Genomic DNA, 16,774 nt, shown 5'->3' with positions numbered 1-16,774 from the left:
GCCAGAGTGCATGTACACCAAGATTATGGCCCATCACATGATTGCACCGTACCACGTGACCCCCCAGTCTCTCAGCCCGGGACGGATTCCTCATAGGGGGCGCAAAAGGCGGCAGGTGCTGGCGAGCCTATCTGTCCTCGAAAAAGGGGGGGGCCTTCCGTACCTTATACCTTCTCTTTAATAACTGCATCGCCATTGAGACATTCTTAATTTTATAAGCTCCCATCATCAGCAGTACATCATAAACGGTTCGTCCCGTTACTTTCCAGTGCTGGCAGCCGCGATGGGCTGGGCAGGCTCCTCCCTCCGCCGAGTGGTACAGTCTGGGGCTTTAAAAGGAAAGGTCAGTAAGGAACCCGTACATTGCGTGCTGATAGTGAACAGAGGAGGTGAGAGAGGATTGTGTGCAGGGGGTGCTGGTGATCAATGGCATGCATTGTGCTGCTCAGGCTTTTCTGCCAAGGGGGGATTATGTGTATTATTCTGCTGGGATAATATTATGTAACCTGTGCTGATTGGCTCTATGACAGAGAGAGGCTCCATTCATTCTGCATGGGGACAATGCAGTAGCATGTATACATTCACCTCTATATATATATATATATATGTATCTGTTTCTTTGTAGTATATTTTGTCTATAAATTACTATTATAATGCTTTGTTGCTGCATCAGTGTTGGTAAACCTGTTCCTGTATTCATCTAATAATCAGTCTGATTGGGGGGCAATAGTAGAAGCTTGTTCATGTACTGGACTGCATGGTTGGCTTTAATGGTGCTTGGGGTCTAAGTAACAGGACACTTGGATAAGTAAAGGAAGTGTTACAACCGCTGTCTGGTTTTACCTTCTGCCTCTCATTTGGGAGATTTCTCTTCACTTCCTGTTATGAGGACTCAACAGCTAGTAGGTTTGCCTTTGCTCTGGACCCATACAGTTGAGAATGGTTTGTTGTGGTACCCAAGGTGGAGGGGGAGATGCCTTGAAGGTAGACCAGAGGTGGAGGGATGACACCTTAAAGGAGAACTATGGGGTCAGTGTTTTTCCCCATAGTTCTCCTTAGGGTAACGGGAGGACACAAACTAGCGTCCTCCCGTCACCCTAGGCTCAGTATACCGCGAGCTACAGCTCACGGTATACTGAGACGCCGGAGCGGATCCCGACGTAGATGACTGGATCTGCCCAGCTGTGTGAGTGACAGCTGGCTCTGCCTATGTAGAGGCACAGCCAGCTGTACCCGCCCCTGTCCGTTCCGCCAGTCAGCGCTGGCAGATCGGAGCGGGGAGAGGGGAATCCAGCCCTTCCCCTGTCACGGCAGAGAGCTGTGACAGGATCGAGAGGCGAGCGAACCCGGTATGTGTTCGCTCACCTCCCGATCTACTGAGCCGACCTGTGACAGTCTCATTGTCACAGGTCGGCTAGAATTATGAGGTGAGTGGAAATCACTCATCTCATAGTTCTCCTTTAAAGAAGGTAGTCCAGTTCTACAAGCAGGTTTGTATTGGGTTGGGTATGACCCTAGGCTGCCAATTCTCTGAACACTCTGCTGCTTTTCAGAAGATGCAACCCTGAGTATGTGGTTGGGAGCACCTAGTAACACTTGCTTGCAAGGTTGTTTAAAATCCTTATTGCACAGGAATGTCTGATGCATTTTGGGGATTGTGCCCTTCCCCTCCTGAAAGCTTCCAAAATGATATTTAGTAGACTCTGAAGTCCTGGAAATCTGATCCCTGATATTGGGCAGGAAAAGCCTCTTCACATCTGAGTGTTTTGTTTGGTGAAACACAGCAAAGCTCAGGGCCGGTTCACACCATTCTCTGAACCAGAGAACCTGCCTGCAGTTCCAGTGCACTCCAGACCAAATGAGACCTGCAGTATTTTTCTGGAATGGACTGCGCTGGTGTGAACAGAGACAAGAAATGGCATAGGGATACATTAGGATGCATTTTGGGTCTGGAAACAATCTGGTCTGGAGGAGGTCTGGCTGTGGTGTGAATGAGCCCTGAACATAAAGATTTCCATTCTATTCAGCGGTGATGGTCCACACCTGTGTAGTGCCATTTAATTCCCTCAAAAAGTACTTGCGCTTCTTTGGGGCAGTCATGTGCTTTTGGCCAAAGTGGATGGGGATCACCTGGAAAAAGTGCATTGTGCCTATAGTCTCCTGCTCCTATTAATGAGCTTTCCATTGGGTACAGTAGAAATGCCAAAACCTGACACTGTGACTACAAACCTGAGATGACGGAAGATGCCGATCCTTAAAGTGGACCTTTTACCCTTATCTTTAAAATGACAATCTACAAACCTCTAGATCATTGCCGGCTTTTTATTCCTTGCATAGCTTTGTCTTGTCTGACAGCGGCCATGTTTACTAAGGGCAGATTACTAGCTCTCACTTCCTGGATTTCTGGCACATGTGATGTACATCTCGGAAGGAAAATGCCTTTCGGGGAGACTTCCCAGCAATGCTCTGCTGACAAGGCAATCCCGGTGTGCATTGCTTTGGCAAACTGAAGTCTTTTTTGCCCTTTCAGAGCAGGAAGTGAATGCTCTGCAAGTGTCAGTATTTCACTCTCAGCATTTTACACCTGACATGTCTGTTATTATTAATCATCACACATATAGGGGTGCATTGGGAGAATTTCATGGAGTGTAAAGGTCCGCTTTAAGTGTAAATCCCACCTAAGGGCTGAGTGTCTGTGTGACCGTAACTGAACCTCTAGGAGGCCCTCACTGCAGTCAGGTCACGCGGACACTCGGCTTGGATTTTGGTCTACAAAGCGCATTCCTTCCACAGTCAGATGATTGTTGAAGCCCTGAAGGAATTGGGGTGGTGAGGGGGTCCCCTATTGTGTTGGCTGTATATGATCCTGTTTAATTAACTTGTACGTAAGATAACATTTACGCCCAGGTATGAGGTTCAGGACACCTAGTAAGGAAGCACATTGGAAAGATGTACTCCCTTCCTCTTGAGGATATCCCCTCTTAGACGGGTTTCCCCTCTGGAATATTTCCACTCTATTCCTGTTGTGGTGACGACTGTTTTGGATTCACCCTTATTTTCTCCATTTCAATGCAACTTCCCACTGACGTGCTGGCAGATAAACGTATGTTTTATTGCATCGTGCTTGCGGTGAAGTTTTTATTGCCAGCTTTGGGTTCCGCTTTAGACCCACAATGTGCTACAAAAAAGCATATCGGTAGGAGATAAACGCATTCATATCGCATACATAAGTGTGCGTTATCTGGCCAATCACTGACAGACTATTCCGGACGTCCTTTGTATCTCAGGCCAGACCATCAAATTGCTCTCTGCTGGGCGGTCTGTGCGTCTTAATGCCGCTGTGTTGTCTGCGCCTCAGTTTTGTCTTCAGTATGCAATCTGTAAGGAGAGTAAATGAGGCTGCATCCGGTCTTCAGTTCCTCTGTCCGCTGTTTTATAAGGACTGGTAACCATTTCTATAGCAAGAGTCGGGGTGCATGGTAAGATCTTCATTGATTTTAAAAGCGAGGGACCCTTCAGACTAGGGCTGCAACAACTAATCGACATAATCGATTATAATCGATTATTGAAAAAGTTGTCAACTTTTTCAATAATCGATTAATCGGCTTCCGATCAGTTGGCCCTGTTCACAGCTCCACACAAGCTGTGCGCCGCACCTCCTCCCCACCTCACACTCGCCGCTGCCAGACCCGCCTGCATCCACGCTCTTTACGCCGCACCTCCTCCCCGCCTCACATTCACCGCCGATCGGCACAGGGACGCGGGGAGATGTAGTAAGGAGGTGCAGGTGTGGGGGGATGACAGCCGCTGATAGACCGGTCCGATCTCAGAAGCAAGTTGCTGGAAGACTGCTCAGGTAAGCCTGCACTTTCCCACACATGGTGCTCTATAATGTATTGCTGGGATTTGTATTCCTCTATAGCTGATGGTACATTGTGCTGTATATTATACAGCGCAATGTACCATCAGCTATAGAGGAATACAAATCCCAGCGATACATTATACACTGTATGTATAATGTATTGCTGGGATTTGTTGTATCCCTGGTATATAGCTGGTGATATTCTGCACTGCACTGTATAGAGGACTACAAATCAAGGAATAATACATTATACAGCGCAATGCGGAATACCACCAGCTATAGGACTACAAAACCCAGCAACAGTACATTATACAGCGCAATGCAGAATACCAGCAGCTATAATGTACTATTGCTGGGATTTGTTGTAGTCCTCTATAGCTGGTGAAATTCTGCATTGCTCTGTATAATGTACTATTGCTGGGATTTGTAGTCCTCTATAGTCGGTGCCATTCTGCATTCATTGCTGTATAATTTTACACTTTCCTTTTCACTATATTGCACACCACACATTTTTTTCTTTTTTACTTCCACCGCTCCAAGCTTGCTCCTGTGATGGAGTGCAATCTCAATACAAGCTAGTAGTCCATCACTGGAGCCATTTTTTACATTTTATTTTATTTATCCGATTAACCGATTAATCGAACGTAATAATCGGCTAACTAATCGATTTTGAAAATAATCGTTAGCTGCAGCTCTACTTCAGACACGAATCCTGTTCCACGTTGATGGGTTAAAGTGGAGTTTTATGTTGTGTAATGTATAGTTTTGTCTTCTAGGTGGAATCATGTCTGCAGGAAACGCTCGCATCGGGAAGCCGGCCCCAGAGTTTGAGGCGACTGCAGTGGTCAATGGAGAATTTAAACAAGTCAAGCTGTCAGACTACAGAGGTGAGTGGGGACGGATATGGCTTTCTTGTATTCTAACTTGCACCGTCGGGTTTTGCACTTAGAATATTTTGGGCATTTCATGAAAAACAAACCATCTCACTGAAACTTTTTTATTCTTGCATTAGCTGCGCGACCTGGGCTGTATGTTCTGAAACACAAGGACATTGTTTATAGGGAGTGTTCCACTAAACATGCTTGCCCTGCAAATATTAAAGGGTAATTCCACTTTCCCAGGTGACTTTAGGGAAATGGATGACTAAACCCCCGCCCACCGCTATACTTGGGGTGAAAGCCCTTCCCCTACACTGCCACAGAGGAAAGTGTTCACCCAAAGGGCAAGTATAGCAAGGGGGGGGGGGGGTTGTCAAGCCATTCCAATTCATCTGGGAGAGTGGAATTACCCTTTAATGTAGATGTTCTACTACAGTGAAGAAGCAGTAGTACATAGCCATTGTGTAGCACTGCAAAGCAGGTAGCAGAGCCTGCATTTGTCCTGAGCAGATGTCTTGCCTTTGAAGAGGCAACTATAATGGGCACCAGTGTGGTGTTGCGCCATTCACTAAGCACATGGGGGGAGGGGGACGCACAACACCAGAACTGGTACCTGCAATGCACTGGAAAACCAGACGTTCTGTTGTTGTACTTTTTGGGCTAGCTATATACAGAATTTATGCTGTTAACTATTACAAAGGACATGGGTACAAAATGTGCAGGTAGAGTAATTCTGCCCACTGCTTAAAGCCAGCATGGGACACTGCCTGGCTCTGTAGTGAGAGCTGAGGAATTGTGTAACCGCCGATTGCTCAGGTGACTCAGAGGCAGCCGGGGTGGATTCTGACTATTGGCATCCTTTTGCTGCATTGCAGCACTACAGTTGACAGCCTCAAATGGTGGGATTCAGGTACCTTGTGCTCTGACTTCAGCTAACAAGGCTGAAAGTAAAGCTGTAATAGACAGGCCAGTGTTGATGGAGACATGCTGAACCTTTTCAGCACACGTCTAAAATGCATACGCATTTCCTCATAATTTATCTGCAAAAGAAAACTAAGTGACCCAACAACACTGCTTCTGCTGCTTTGCAATCCCAAGAAAGGCTTTCAGCCCCGCCAAGTTTTCTGGACTATAGAACACATCCCTGTCTTCACAAGTTCTTGGCATTGGATCCCTTCACATACCAGCTGCTTGCTTTCTGTCTCTCCTGTGATTACAGTGGAGAGAATGAATTACCCACTTGTGTGAAAAATGGCATGGGCTAGAAAACAAAGCTCCTGCTGTTCTTTGGGGACAGCTTCATAGCGTTGGATGCTTACTCCTGGGGTCACAGGAGCAACTAGTCCTCCCCTTTTTTTAAATCTTAGCTCTTGCAGTGGGGCTACCACCGCACTGCAAGAGTCAAGAGCTCATTTTGGCAAAGGCACTAAAATAGTTGTACACACCTGAACCATGATCCCGGCTGGCTTCTACATGGATCCCTGCAGCCTGACTCTTCTGCTCCAGCTATGGTATGCCCCTCAGCCTCAACTCCTATACATTGTATAGAACAAGACTCGCGGGGCCTCAAGTGGGAGTTGTCGAGGCTGAAGGGTCCAGGCTAAGAGCAAGCTGGGATTGTAGTTCAAATGAGTAACTTTTTTAACTCCTTAGACAAAACAAGCACATAAACCCTTGCAGTGCATGGGGTAGCCCACTGCAAGGTTAAGATTTGATTTACCCGGAGTTTTGCTGTAGAAGCTGTGCAGTGTGCTTTTCCTGTAGCAACGTTGTGCTCAGCTGCTCTACAACTAAGTGCATGGCATTGAAACTGAGCGCTCACTCTTGTGGTGCCGGGAGCAAATGTCTGACATGTAGAGCATCCTGGCATCAAGATGGGACGGGCAATGATGTGGGTATGGCACTTGCACAAATTCATTTTAACTTGGTCTGCAAAGGCACTTCTGTGCCAAAGGACAATTTGGCCTTCAACACCTTGCACTGGACCCTTTACTCTTGAGCGGTCTTGAATGACCATGGCTCCCCTGTCATTACTATTCAGGATATAGCTAGCTTTCATATGGAATGCAAGACTACTGTATTGATTGTGGCAAGCTAATGCAAAGTCTCTTTTGGCAGGTAAATATGTTGTGCTGTTCTTCTACCCCCTGGACTTCACCTTCGTCTGTCCCACGGAGATCATCGCTTTCAGTGAACATGCAGAGGATTTCCGCAAGATTGGCTGTGAGGTCCTCGGGGCTTCTGTAGACTCCCACTTCAGCCACCTCGCATGGTGAGCATTGAACAAAAGCACCTGTATCCTGTTCAATGACTAGGTGTGAGGATCTAATGGGCTACTCATTTTGTCATTGGTTGCTCTTAAAGGGATTTTCCAGGCAATATAAATGTAATGCAAATGCAGACAGACTTATGTTGACTACTCTGGCCGGCCCCTTGCTGCCTCATGGACCTGTTTATATGCAAGGCTGCATGTCAGTAATGGCCCGTTAGTGAGACAGGAGTTGCTAGTGGTGGGCCACAGAAGCTGGCTAGTACTTGTAGTGAGGCTACCTAAAAGAGAACCTGTTTACCCTCAATAGGTAAAGCAAGAGTATTTAGAGTGCCCTGGGTTTTAGGGATTTGAGGTGGCGTGCAGGAATGTGAAGGGGTCTTTTAAAGTTGTCGTCATTGGGGCTTTCCTAAATTATCAGTGCAAATAACAGTACTGGAACATGGAAAGTCTGATTGGAAGGGGCTCATGTTTGTGACCACATGCTGACAGTAGAACACAAGACAAAACTAGTGCCTTAAAGTGTCTAAAGCCAATTTTTAAATGGGGAAGATTAAACCCCCAATTATGTTGTATGTCACTGCTGGAGCTCTTACCCACATTCTCCTATTGACTATAGTTAACAAGACAAAGTGGTAAAATCCAAAAGTTTGTGTAGTCACTGGAATAGAAACATAACGTGACTCTTCCAATGGGGACATACCGGAGACAACAAAGGTGGCATTTTCTTTCCTTTGGCAAGATTCACTCAAATTTGTATAGACTACAGACAGGAAGTGAAGAATCTTTCCAATGGACACTGCACAACACCTGACAGGTTTTCACTTCCTACAGTGTTTCTCAACCCCTTTTCAGTCACTGCATCTGTTCAAAGTATGCGACATCCCGAGGTACTCCAGTCTAAAATGTAAACTTAGAAAAGGGTATGGATTTTGAGGGGACACCCACACAAAAGCAAAGGGGTTCTCCTTTCAGTCATTTTGGACCCCCTGCACCATGGAAAGGCATGATGCTGTGCAAAAACATTTGCAGCAACTCCGAGCAAGCCACAGGACTCTGGTTGAGAGGTTGCTGTGCTCTATCCACGTTAAGGTGCCCATACACCTTGCAATCATCGGCGGAAACTTTTTGTCCGCTTATCGTATGATTTTCGTACGGCGGCCCCAACCATCGCACAGTCCAATTAGCGGTCTTTAGCAGAAATCACGTGGACACAGTTTGTTAATCCACCACACGGATTTTTGTTTACGCATGAGCAGTGTTAAATGTACGATTTGATGTACAGAAACTCCACCAACCATGGGAAAATTGTACGATTCGACACGTTTTCTAGCCTGCTGGAAAGACGAGTTGTACGATTGTACAGTATTTGCGGCTGTACACTGCCCATCAACCTTACAAATATCGGCTGAAAACGCGATCGCAAATGAAAATCGGCCGCTATTCGTAAGGTGTATGGGCACCTTTACTCCAAATGCTGCAGATTTTGAGATCGGTGGAACTGTCGAACCACTTCGAAGCCTCCTTTATTCTTTATAGAATGAGTTCTCTGGCTTCACTGACTCTGGTCTTTGCCCATGAATCATACATGAGACCTGAAGACTCAGCAGAAGGCAGCAGGGTGTGGAGCTGTTACTTGTGGCTAATGTTTATCTCTGCAGTGTTCTGCTATTCCCCACCCAGCCAGCACAGTGCAGGCCTCTCATGTAACTGCCATGTGGCGGCAAACCTCTTATCGGGTGACTACAGATCTGCTTTAGTGTGAACGGCAGTTTTTGAAAGCTCCTGCGTAATCTACAGCCGAGCAGACTGCCTTTTGTGCAGGGCTCTGAAGGGACGGCTCACCCAGGTAGTCTGAACATTGCAAAGCATAAAGGTTAATGGTTTTTAATTTACTTTACAGCAGGGCAATGCAACCTTGGCACTTTTGAAAACTAAGCCCCATGAGGCAATGCATGACTGGAGTGCTGAAGTTGGGATACCTCTGCTTTATGGCAATGTCTAGAGTGTTGAGGCTGAAAAGAGATTTGGGAGGGGGGGGGGGTTTTGTACATCTCTCCCATTCACACAGCACCACCCCTATGTTTGTATCCCTTAAATGCTGTGGGAACAAACCAAATCAGGCCAGAAATCCAAGTGAGCCAATGACTTCTTTGCACTCTGCTATGCTGCACTGAGACTACCAAGCAGTGTTCTTCCTGCTAGACTGCAGATGGGCCCCACACACACACCTATGAGCAGTTCTGTGGCCCAGAACGAACACTGCTTGGGATTTCATTGCTGTTATAGAGGCATGGTTGGCTTACTTGTAAGAGTTGGAGAGCGCACTGGTTTTCTGGCAGATCAATTTTTTTTTTTTTTGCACTGGGGACAAATGAGGAGAATTCGGCATGTATTGCAGCAATATACTGCTTGGGTGTCAGTTGCCCACACACTATAAACTGCCTTGCTTCCTACATTCTGTGCCAACTGTACAAGTTTGCCATTCAGTAAAAACAAAAGTCCTGTTACTGTAAGATCCATGCTTTGATGTTCCAGTGCTTTCTACAGCTAGTTTGGATTTTGTGGCAGGAGTGACACCCATACTTGGCCTTGTACTGCTGCTGGCATTGAGACTTTTTCACTGGAAGTGGCCAACATGATTCATGTGACTTGGAAGTCTTTGTGCACTCTATAGAGAACCGCTGTCTGGGTCATACAAACCTTATCAGCTGCACATGCAGGTCATAGTCCAATGTCACAGCAAGCCTGAGACTTCACAGCAAGCTTAGCTGGATCATACAGGAGCAGCAGGTGCCTTTGGTGCAAACTGCGAGTGATCTGTAGATGGAGGACCTGAAGCTGCATGCAGTACATGGGAGACCCTTTGGAAACCAATGGAATTCTAGTCAAGATAGCAAGGCAGATGGTAATAAAAATCTAGATTCTAACACTTCTATAGTCTGTTGGGAGAGATTTCCATCAAATTTTCTGGTTTGGAAAAATCTCCCTATTGGAGACCATAAAATCCTGACCAGCTCTAGCCAAAAAGTCCTGGTATGTGGTCAGTGTACAATGCAGGACGGCCTGAATATCACAGGACAGTCCAGTCTCCCCCTGTGCTTGCTGACTTCAACACAGTCCCCCCTCTGCTCGTGACACATTACTTTTGCCTGCCCCAGAATTGGATGCAGAAAGGTCAGGTTGGTGTTTGGGATTTTTTTTAACTGATGGAAGATCGGGGGGGGTTAGGCAGGACATGGTAAAACCAAGGTCTCATACTAAGACATTGCAGTAGACTTCATTACATACAGATAACTGAATCAATGGGCCAAAGAGTAAACTAAGAATTTAAGCTGACCTTTCCTTTGTCAAATGGAAGTCTACAGTACCCCTTAATTCAATTGAAGTGGTGGTTAAAGAATGGAAGGATACATTTCTGTGAACTTCTAATGCTATGCTCATGAGAAGATGACAATTGCAGTATTTGAGGGTGAACCAATAGGGATAGATGGGTCCTTTAATCCTAATCTTTCTTATCATTGTCCCTGTAGCTCAGCAGAAGGTCTAAGACTGGGGTGGGCAAACTCTGGCCCTCCAGCTCTGGTGACACTGTAAATCCCATCATGCTTGTGGCTTGAAATGCTTTGTGCGACTTGTAGTTCCACAACACCAAGTGCCAAGGTTACCTACCCCTGGTCTAGGGGCAGCATTTTGCCAGGTCTCCTGAAAAGATCAGAATATGTGGATGTGAGAAGAAAAATGTACGATAAATTGCCCTTGTTAGGCACCTTTCACACAGGTGGTCCGATTTGGGTCCGCCTGTCACTTTTTCGGGCCGACCCGATTGGATGCCCAATGCTAGTCTTTGGGTAGCCAGGTCTAAATGGAGGGCTGTCCAGTTACCCCAGACTCTGGCCAGGTCTGAAATTGCAAAAGAGAACAGTGTTTCAATTTGATGGACCTGATTGTGCCAAATCTGGTATTTTGGTTGTAAATAGACACATGTCCACATGCATCAGATTTCCCCATACACCAACATGGGGTCCAGTTTTTTCAGAGAACTGTATGACATGGATTTCGCAGCGGTGACAGCTGATCTGAACACAGATACCCTTCTGATCAGTATGAAAGGGGGGGGGTTCCACAACCTTGTGTTTTATAGAATTTACAGATGTAGGGAGTATGTACAAGTCCTTCCATCCTGGAGTGTTCAATTCAAATGTATGTGTTGGCTGGTTTGAAGAACGTGAAGTGGATCTATGTTGAGCTATTTTTTTTTCTGAACACTTATTTAAACACTAATTTTAGCAAGCTGGCTTCTCAAATCCTTTTGTTGCACAACTTTCAGGACCAATGTTCCTCGCAAGGATGGTGGTCTGGGATCCATGAACATTCCTCTATTGTCTGATCTAAAGCAATCCATTTCCAGGGACTATGGAGTTTTGAAGGAGGAAGATGGTGTTTCATTCAGGTAAGCCTGTTGCTGATGCATTGAGATACCTGCAATCTATATACAGTATTGACCACGCTTCCTCTTCCTCAGGGGTTTGTTCATCATTGACGACAAAGGAATCCTCCGCCAAATTACCATCAATGACCTCCCTGTGGGCCGCTCTGTAGATGAAGTCCTCCGCCTGGTGCAGGCCTTCCAGTTTACTGACAAGCATGGAGAGGGTAAGAAGGAAGTTAATCTTGTGTCATGGTGTGCGGCCCTGATGGGATCATATTGCTTGTATTGACTGCAGCAGATGGTGGTGTGAAAATCCATGATAGAGGTTGACTCCAGCATGTGTAACATTTAAAGGAGAACTATGGGGTCAGTGTTTTTCCCCATAGTTCTCCTTAGGGTAACGGGAGGACACAAACTAGTGTCCTCCCATTACCCTAAGCTCAGTATACCGTGAGCTACAACTCGCGGTATACTGAGACGCCGGAGCGGATCACGACGGGATCCGCCCAGCTGCGTGAGTGACAGCTGGCTCTGCCTATCTAGAGGCAGAGCCAGCTGTACCCGCCCCCTCCCCCGTCCGTTCCGCCAGTCAGCGCTGGCAGATCGGAGAGGGGAATCCAGCCCTCCCCCTGTCACGGCAGAGAGCCGTGACAGGATCGAGGGGCGAGCGAACCGGGTATGTGTTCGCTCACCTCCCGATCTACTGAGCCGACCTGTGGCAGTCTCATTGTCACAGGTCGGCTAGAACTATGAGGTGAGTGAAAAGCACTGGCCTCATAGTTCTCCTTTAAGGCAGAATGTCACATAGGCCAAATGCCTCAGCAAAGCTAGATATTGCCCTGTAAATGTAGCAGGGACATAATTCCTGTTCTGTACAGAGAGCAGAGTTGTGGGAGGGACCCAATGAACCTCACCCTCTACAGCAGTGGTTCTCAAGCTGTGGGGTTGCTGTGTGATTTCTGCTGTGCAAGGTGAGAGTCCTCCTCAGCCCTCTCCTAGCGCAGCAGTGTCAGTTCTCCTGCCACGCCACCAGATGTCGCTGCAGCAGCCGCGTCAACCCTAAATTTTACCGTTGGGGGTCACCACAACTTGGCAAATGTTACCAAGGGGTCCCGGCCCTAGAAAGGTTGAGAACTACTGCTCTACAGGCTTCCTGCAGGAAACTATGTTATGGGGTGGAGAGGAGACCAGGCATCCTGCCCAAGGAAAAGCATTGGTGACTGGTCTTTGTTGTTGGAAGCTCTTGCACAGATAGGTTTCATGCTGAATTACTGCACCGATCTGGAATAAACATACACGGCACTCCGATGATTCAATGAGAATACACATGACTTGTATTTAGACAATCTGGTTATCTTGGTGTTCAGAGTTAATGGGAAGTGAATTGGAAGTCTCTGTCCAGGCATTAATTGTGGTCTTTGCTTTTGTAGTTTGCCCTGCAGGATGGAGGCCTGGAAGCAGCACCATCAAGCCCAATGTGAAGGAGAGTAAAGAGTACTTCTCTGCAAACAACTGAGCTGACTTCCCTCCCTAAGATATGACCGTCTGACAGGAGGACCCCTGATCTGCACTGATTTGTCTTCATGCTGACACTCCATCCCTCCATATTCTGGAGGCGAAAGCACTTAGTTCTTCCATCGTAAATAAAATGTTGTTAGAACTCTGTGTGTATGGTGTATATACAGAAACATTGGTCCTGTGATCGGGATGTATTTGGCACTCCGCAAAACTGTCCTACTTAAAGCAGAATTGCAGGCAAATCAAATTGTAATCCTTGCCATGAGAGCTACCCTTGTACTGCAAGGGTTAAATGCTTTTGTCTGGGGAGCTAAAATAACATGTATAATTACCCAAACCATGATATTGCCTGGCTCCTACACCACTCCCTCCATCCTGTCTCCTCTGCTCCAATGATGGAATGTCACTCTGCATCCTCACGTTCTATATACTGTATAGCATGTGATGACTGGAGGGGGAGCAAGGCTGAAGGGGACCGGTCTAAGTGCAAGCTGGGCTTGTGTTTTGGGTGTGTGTAATAAATTATATATATATATATATTTTATTAGTATTTGCTGGCGTATAAGACGACCCACCTACTTTTTGTGTTTTAAAATATAGGTTTTGGGCTATACTCGTATAAGACGAGTATAGCCCAGAATAATGTTTAAATGCACCCACTAACCTCCATTGTGGTATTCCTGAGTGTGGCTTGGGGTTAATTTTCAGTCGCTTACCTTGTCCACAATCCTCGCAGTGTCCATCTTCCGGGTTCAGTCCTTCAGCTACATACAGTATACCGCGCTGAGCCAATCACAGCAGGCTTTGCATTCCTTAATACAGGCTTTGTATTGAATACAAAGCCTGCTGTGATTGGCTCAGCACTGTATACTGTATTTAGCTAAAGTATATCCGGCGCATAAGACGACCCCCGACTTTCGAGCAGTGTTTTTGGGTCTAAAAACCCGTCTTCTACGCCGGCATGTATGAATCATTGGAAGTATAGAGTGCAGTAGGGACATGCCCTTAGGATGGGTCCATGACACTACACTGGTAGGATGTCTTCAGCCTCTAGCATTAATAAGCCTAGGTGTCATGCAGCGTGGAAGCTTGTGGACATCTAGTGGTGGAAAGGTGTTAATGTTGTGGAGAGGAGGGTAATTATTGCAGCAAAAGCCTAGATTTGTATCTGTATCAAGGGCAAGTAACCTCCCAAATGCTCCGTTACCTGTGCTTCTGGTATCGGGAAGCTGTGCTGCGAGTCATTAACTCTGCCCTGGCTTCCTGATTGGCTGGAAAGCTGCCTCCATGCTCCCTCATCACTTGTGAAGCACTCGCCACCCAGATTAGCAGGGTAGCAGTCTCCATGTTCCATCATCTGCTAATCGGGAAGCCAGGTGGCAAATCATTACACACTGCCTGGCTTCCTTAATAGGATATCCGGTTTCTGTATCAGCGAGTACCCAAAGATAAATGTTGGTACGTGCTACTTAAAACTGGTCTTGGTGCATCCCTAGTTCCCCCTTCTAATGAACCTTGGCATGGATTTAGGCTTTGTGGGAGATTGTGGTTTCAGGCAAACCAATCATCAAAAAAAGGGACACTCTCGATTTACTTGCTAGATATGCAGTACCCTTGTTTTAGTAGGGTAATAGGCTGAAGATATAGGTTTGCTGGGCTCCTGGAAATGATCAACCTCCAATGCATTCCTGGTTTCCTTCTGCTTTGCAGATTTTTATTTTAATAATCGGCTAACTAATCGATTTTGAAAATAATCGTTAGCTGCAGCTCTAGTAAACATTTCCTGCTATAACTGAGGCTTGTCATTCCTACAGCTAGATACTACATTAGAGCTGCAGTTAACGATTATTTTCAAAATCGATTAGTTAGCCGATTATTAAGTTCGATTAATCGGATAAAAAATAAAATACATTTTAAAAAATGGCTCTAGTGATGGGACTACTAGTTTGTATTGACATTGTAGTCTATCACAGGAGCAAGCTTGGAGCGATGGAAGTAAAAAAGAAAAGTGTGGTGTGCAATATAGTGAAATAAAAAGTGTAAAATTATACAACAATGATGAAGAATGGCATTGGCTATAGAGGAATACAAAACACAGCAATAGTACATTACACAGCACAATGCAGAATACCACCAGCTATAGAGGAATACAACAAATCCCAGCAATAGTACATTATAGCTGGCGGTATTCTGCATTACGTGTGAGGCGCGGAGGAGGTGCTGCGTGTGGATGCGTCCGGGCGGGTCTGGCAGCAGCGAGCGTGAGGTGGGGAGGAAGTGTGGCGCGCAGCATGTGTGGAGCCGTGAACAGGGCCAACCAGTCGGAAGCCGATTAATCGATGATTTAAAAAGTTGACAACTTTCTCAATAGATTATAATCGATTATGTCGATTAGTTGTTGCAGCCCTATACTACATTGCTAATTATAGTGTATAACAGGAGAGTAGTCGGAGCACAACACTAAAGGAGAGCTTCAGGCACATGTGCAGCATCTAAAGAGGAGGCCAGTGGTACCGAGGGTTCCTTGGGCAGGGTAGTAATCATGATCTGAAATCTGTTTTTTAATTGTAGAGTTCAAGTCACAGGATCAGGCTTAACTATGGATTATACTTCCACCTTGAGATGACAAACTGACAAAAGCTCAAAGGACAACCATCATGAACTGCTCCCGGAGTGCTAGTGTCCTCTCGAGTCCTCTAGCTGCTCCATGGCCATTGCAGCTTTCTGGACTAATTAACTCCTTGGGGTGGATGGTTCACATTAAGTGCAACACTGAGTTAGTTGTAGGGTACTTTATGTTGTAGATTATAATTGAAGTAGATATATTAGGGGTGTATTTAGGGTGTGTTCTCATGTATTGTATTCTTGTTTGTTTTTTAACACACCTATGCTAACGATTTTTATTGTTAGTTTATTGACCAGGTGACCGTCCTGTTTTGTTGATTTTACACAATGGAACAGCTGTATGGAATTTTGTCAAAACCTGTTTAGTTGACTAACATCAAAGGGGTAATTAGACCAGCCAATCAGAATCCATTCAGTGTTAGTGAATGGCACTAAACTGTATATGAATAGAGAGCCTAAGGTGTCTGAGAGGGGAATTCAGTCATGAAGAGAGGCACAGAGGTGCGTATATAGATTGGAGATATATGCTGGGTAGTTAGAGTGGGTCCTCATGGAACCTTTATCATCTGAGGTCTAGATATTTTACTCTGTATTACTCTGTTGGATTGTTCCTGTTCATCTGTTTCTTCGATCCAATTAAACGCTACTCTCTGGAAAAGAATTTAGTCCTCTAGCTGCTCCATGGCCATTGCAGCTTTCTGGACTAATTAACTCCTTGGGGTGGATGGTTCACATTAAGTGCAACACTGAGTTAGTTGTAGGGTACTTTATGTTGTAGATTATAATTGAAGTAGATATATTAGGGGTGTATTTAGGGTGTGTTCTCATGTATTGTATTCTTGTTTGTTTTTTAACACACCTATGCTAACGATTTTTATTGTTAGTTTATTGACCAGGTGACCGTCCTGTTTTGTTGATTTTACACAATGGAACAGCTGTATGGAATTTTGTCAAAACCTGTTTAGTTGACTAACATCAAAGGGGTAATTAGACCAGCCAATCAGAATCCATTCAGTGTTAGTGAATGGCACTAAACTGTATATGAATAGAGAGCCTAAGGTGTCTGAGAGGGGAATTCAGTCATGAAGAGAGGCACAGAGGTGCGTATATAGATTGGAGATATATGCTGGGTAGTTAGAGTGGGGTCCTCATGGAACCTTTATCATCTGAGGTCTAGATATTTTACTCTG

General features: G+C 45.7%; 1 protein-coding gene across 2 annotated transcripts; it reads left to right on the top strand.

The window, feature by feature from the left end:
* The first annotated feature begins 4,636 nt into the window (after positions 1-4,636).
* Positions 4,637-15,892, top strand: PRDX2 (peroxiredoxin 2). Of its 2 annotated transcripts, XM_018573907.1 has the most exons (7): positions 4,637-4,749; positions 6,859-7,012; positions 11,340-11,462; positions 11,535-11,665; positions 12,872-12,984; positions 14,408-14,413; positions 15,882-15,892. In XM_018573907.1, exons 1-5 carry the CDS (start codon positions 4,647-4,649, stop codon positions 12,955-12,957), a joined length of 597 nt encoding a protein of 198 aa, XP_018429409.1. In that variant the 5' UTR covers positions 4,637-4,646; the 3' UTR covers positions 12,958-12,984; positions 14,408-14,413; positions 15,882-15,892. The 2 variants fall into 2 exon arrangements, with proteins under 2 accessions (XP_018429409.1, XP_018429408.1); XM_018573906.1 differs by lacking the exons at positions 14,408-14,413; positions 15,882-15,892 and having other exon boundaries at positions 12,872-13,101.
* The last annotated feature ends 882 nt before the right edge of the window (positions 15,893-16,774 follow it).

Source organism: Nanorana parkeri, unplaced genomic scaffold (genome assembly GCF_000935625.1).
Source record: "Nanorana parkeri isolate BGI_ZX_2015 unplaced genomic scaffold, ASM93562v1 scaffold2603, whole genome shotgun sequence".
NCBI classification, from domain to species: Eukaryota; Metazoa; Chordata; class Amphibia; order Anura; family Dicroglossidae; genus Nanorana; species Nanorana parkeri.
This window is presented reverse-complemented; position numbering and strand designations above follow the sequence as displayed.

What these genes read in the sequence shown, in the direction of transcription:
- PRDX2 (XM_018573907.1), top strand. Translation starts at nt 4,647, where the DNA reads ATGTCTGCAGGAAACGCTCGCATCGGGAAGCCGGCCCCAGAGTTTGAG. An exon ending in CAAGCTGTCAGACTACAGAG is followed by an intron (nt 4,750 to 6,858) that starts GTGAGTGGGGAC and finishes CTCTTTTGGCAG; the next exon opens with GTAAATATGTTGTGCTGTTC. An exon ending in TACTGACAAGCATGGAGAGG is followed by an intron (nt 11,666 to 12,871) that starts GTAAGAAGGAAG and finishes TTGCTTTTGTAG; the next exon opens with TTTGCCCTGCAGGATGGAGG.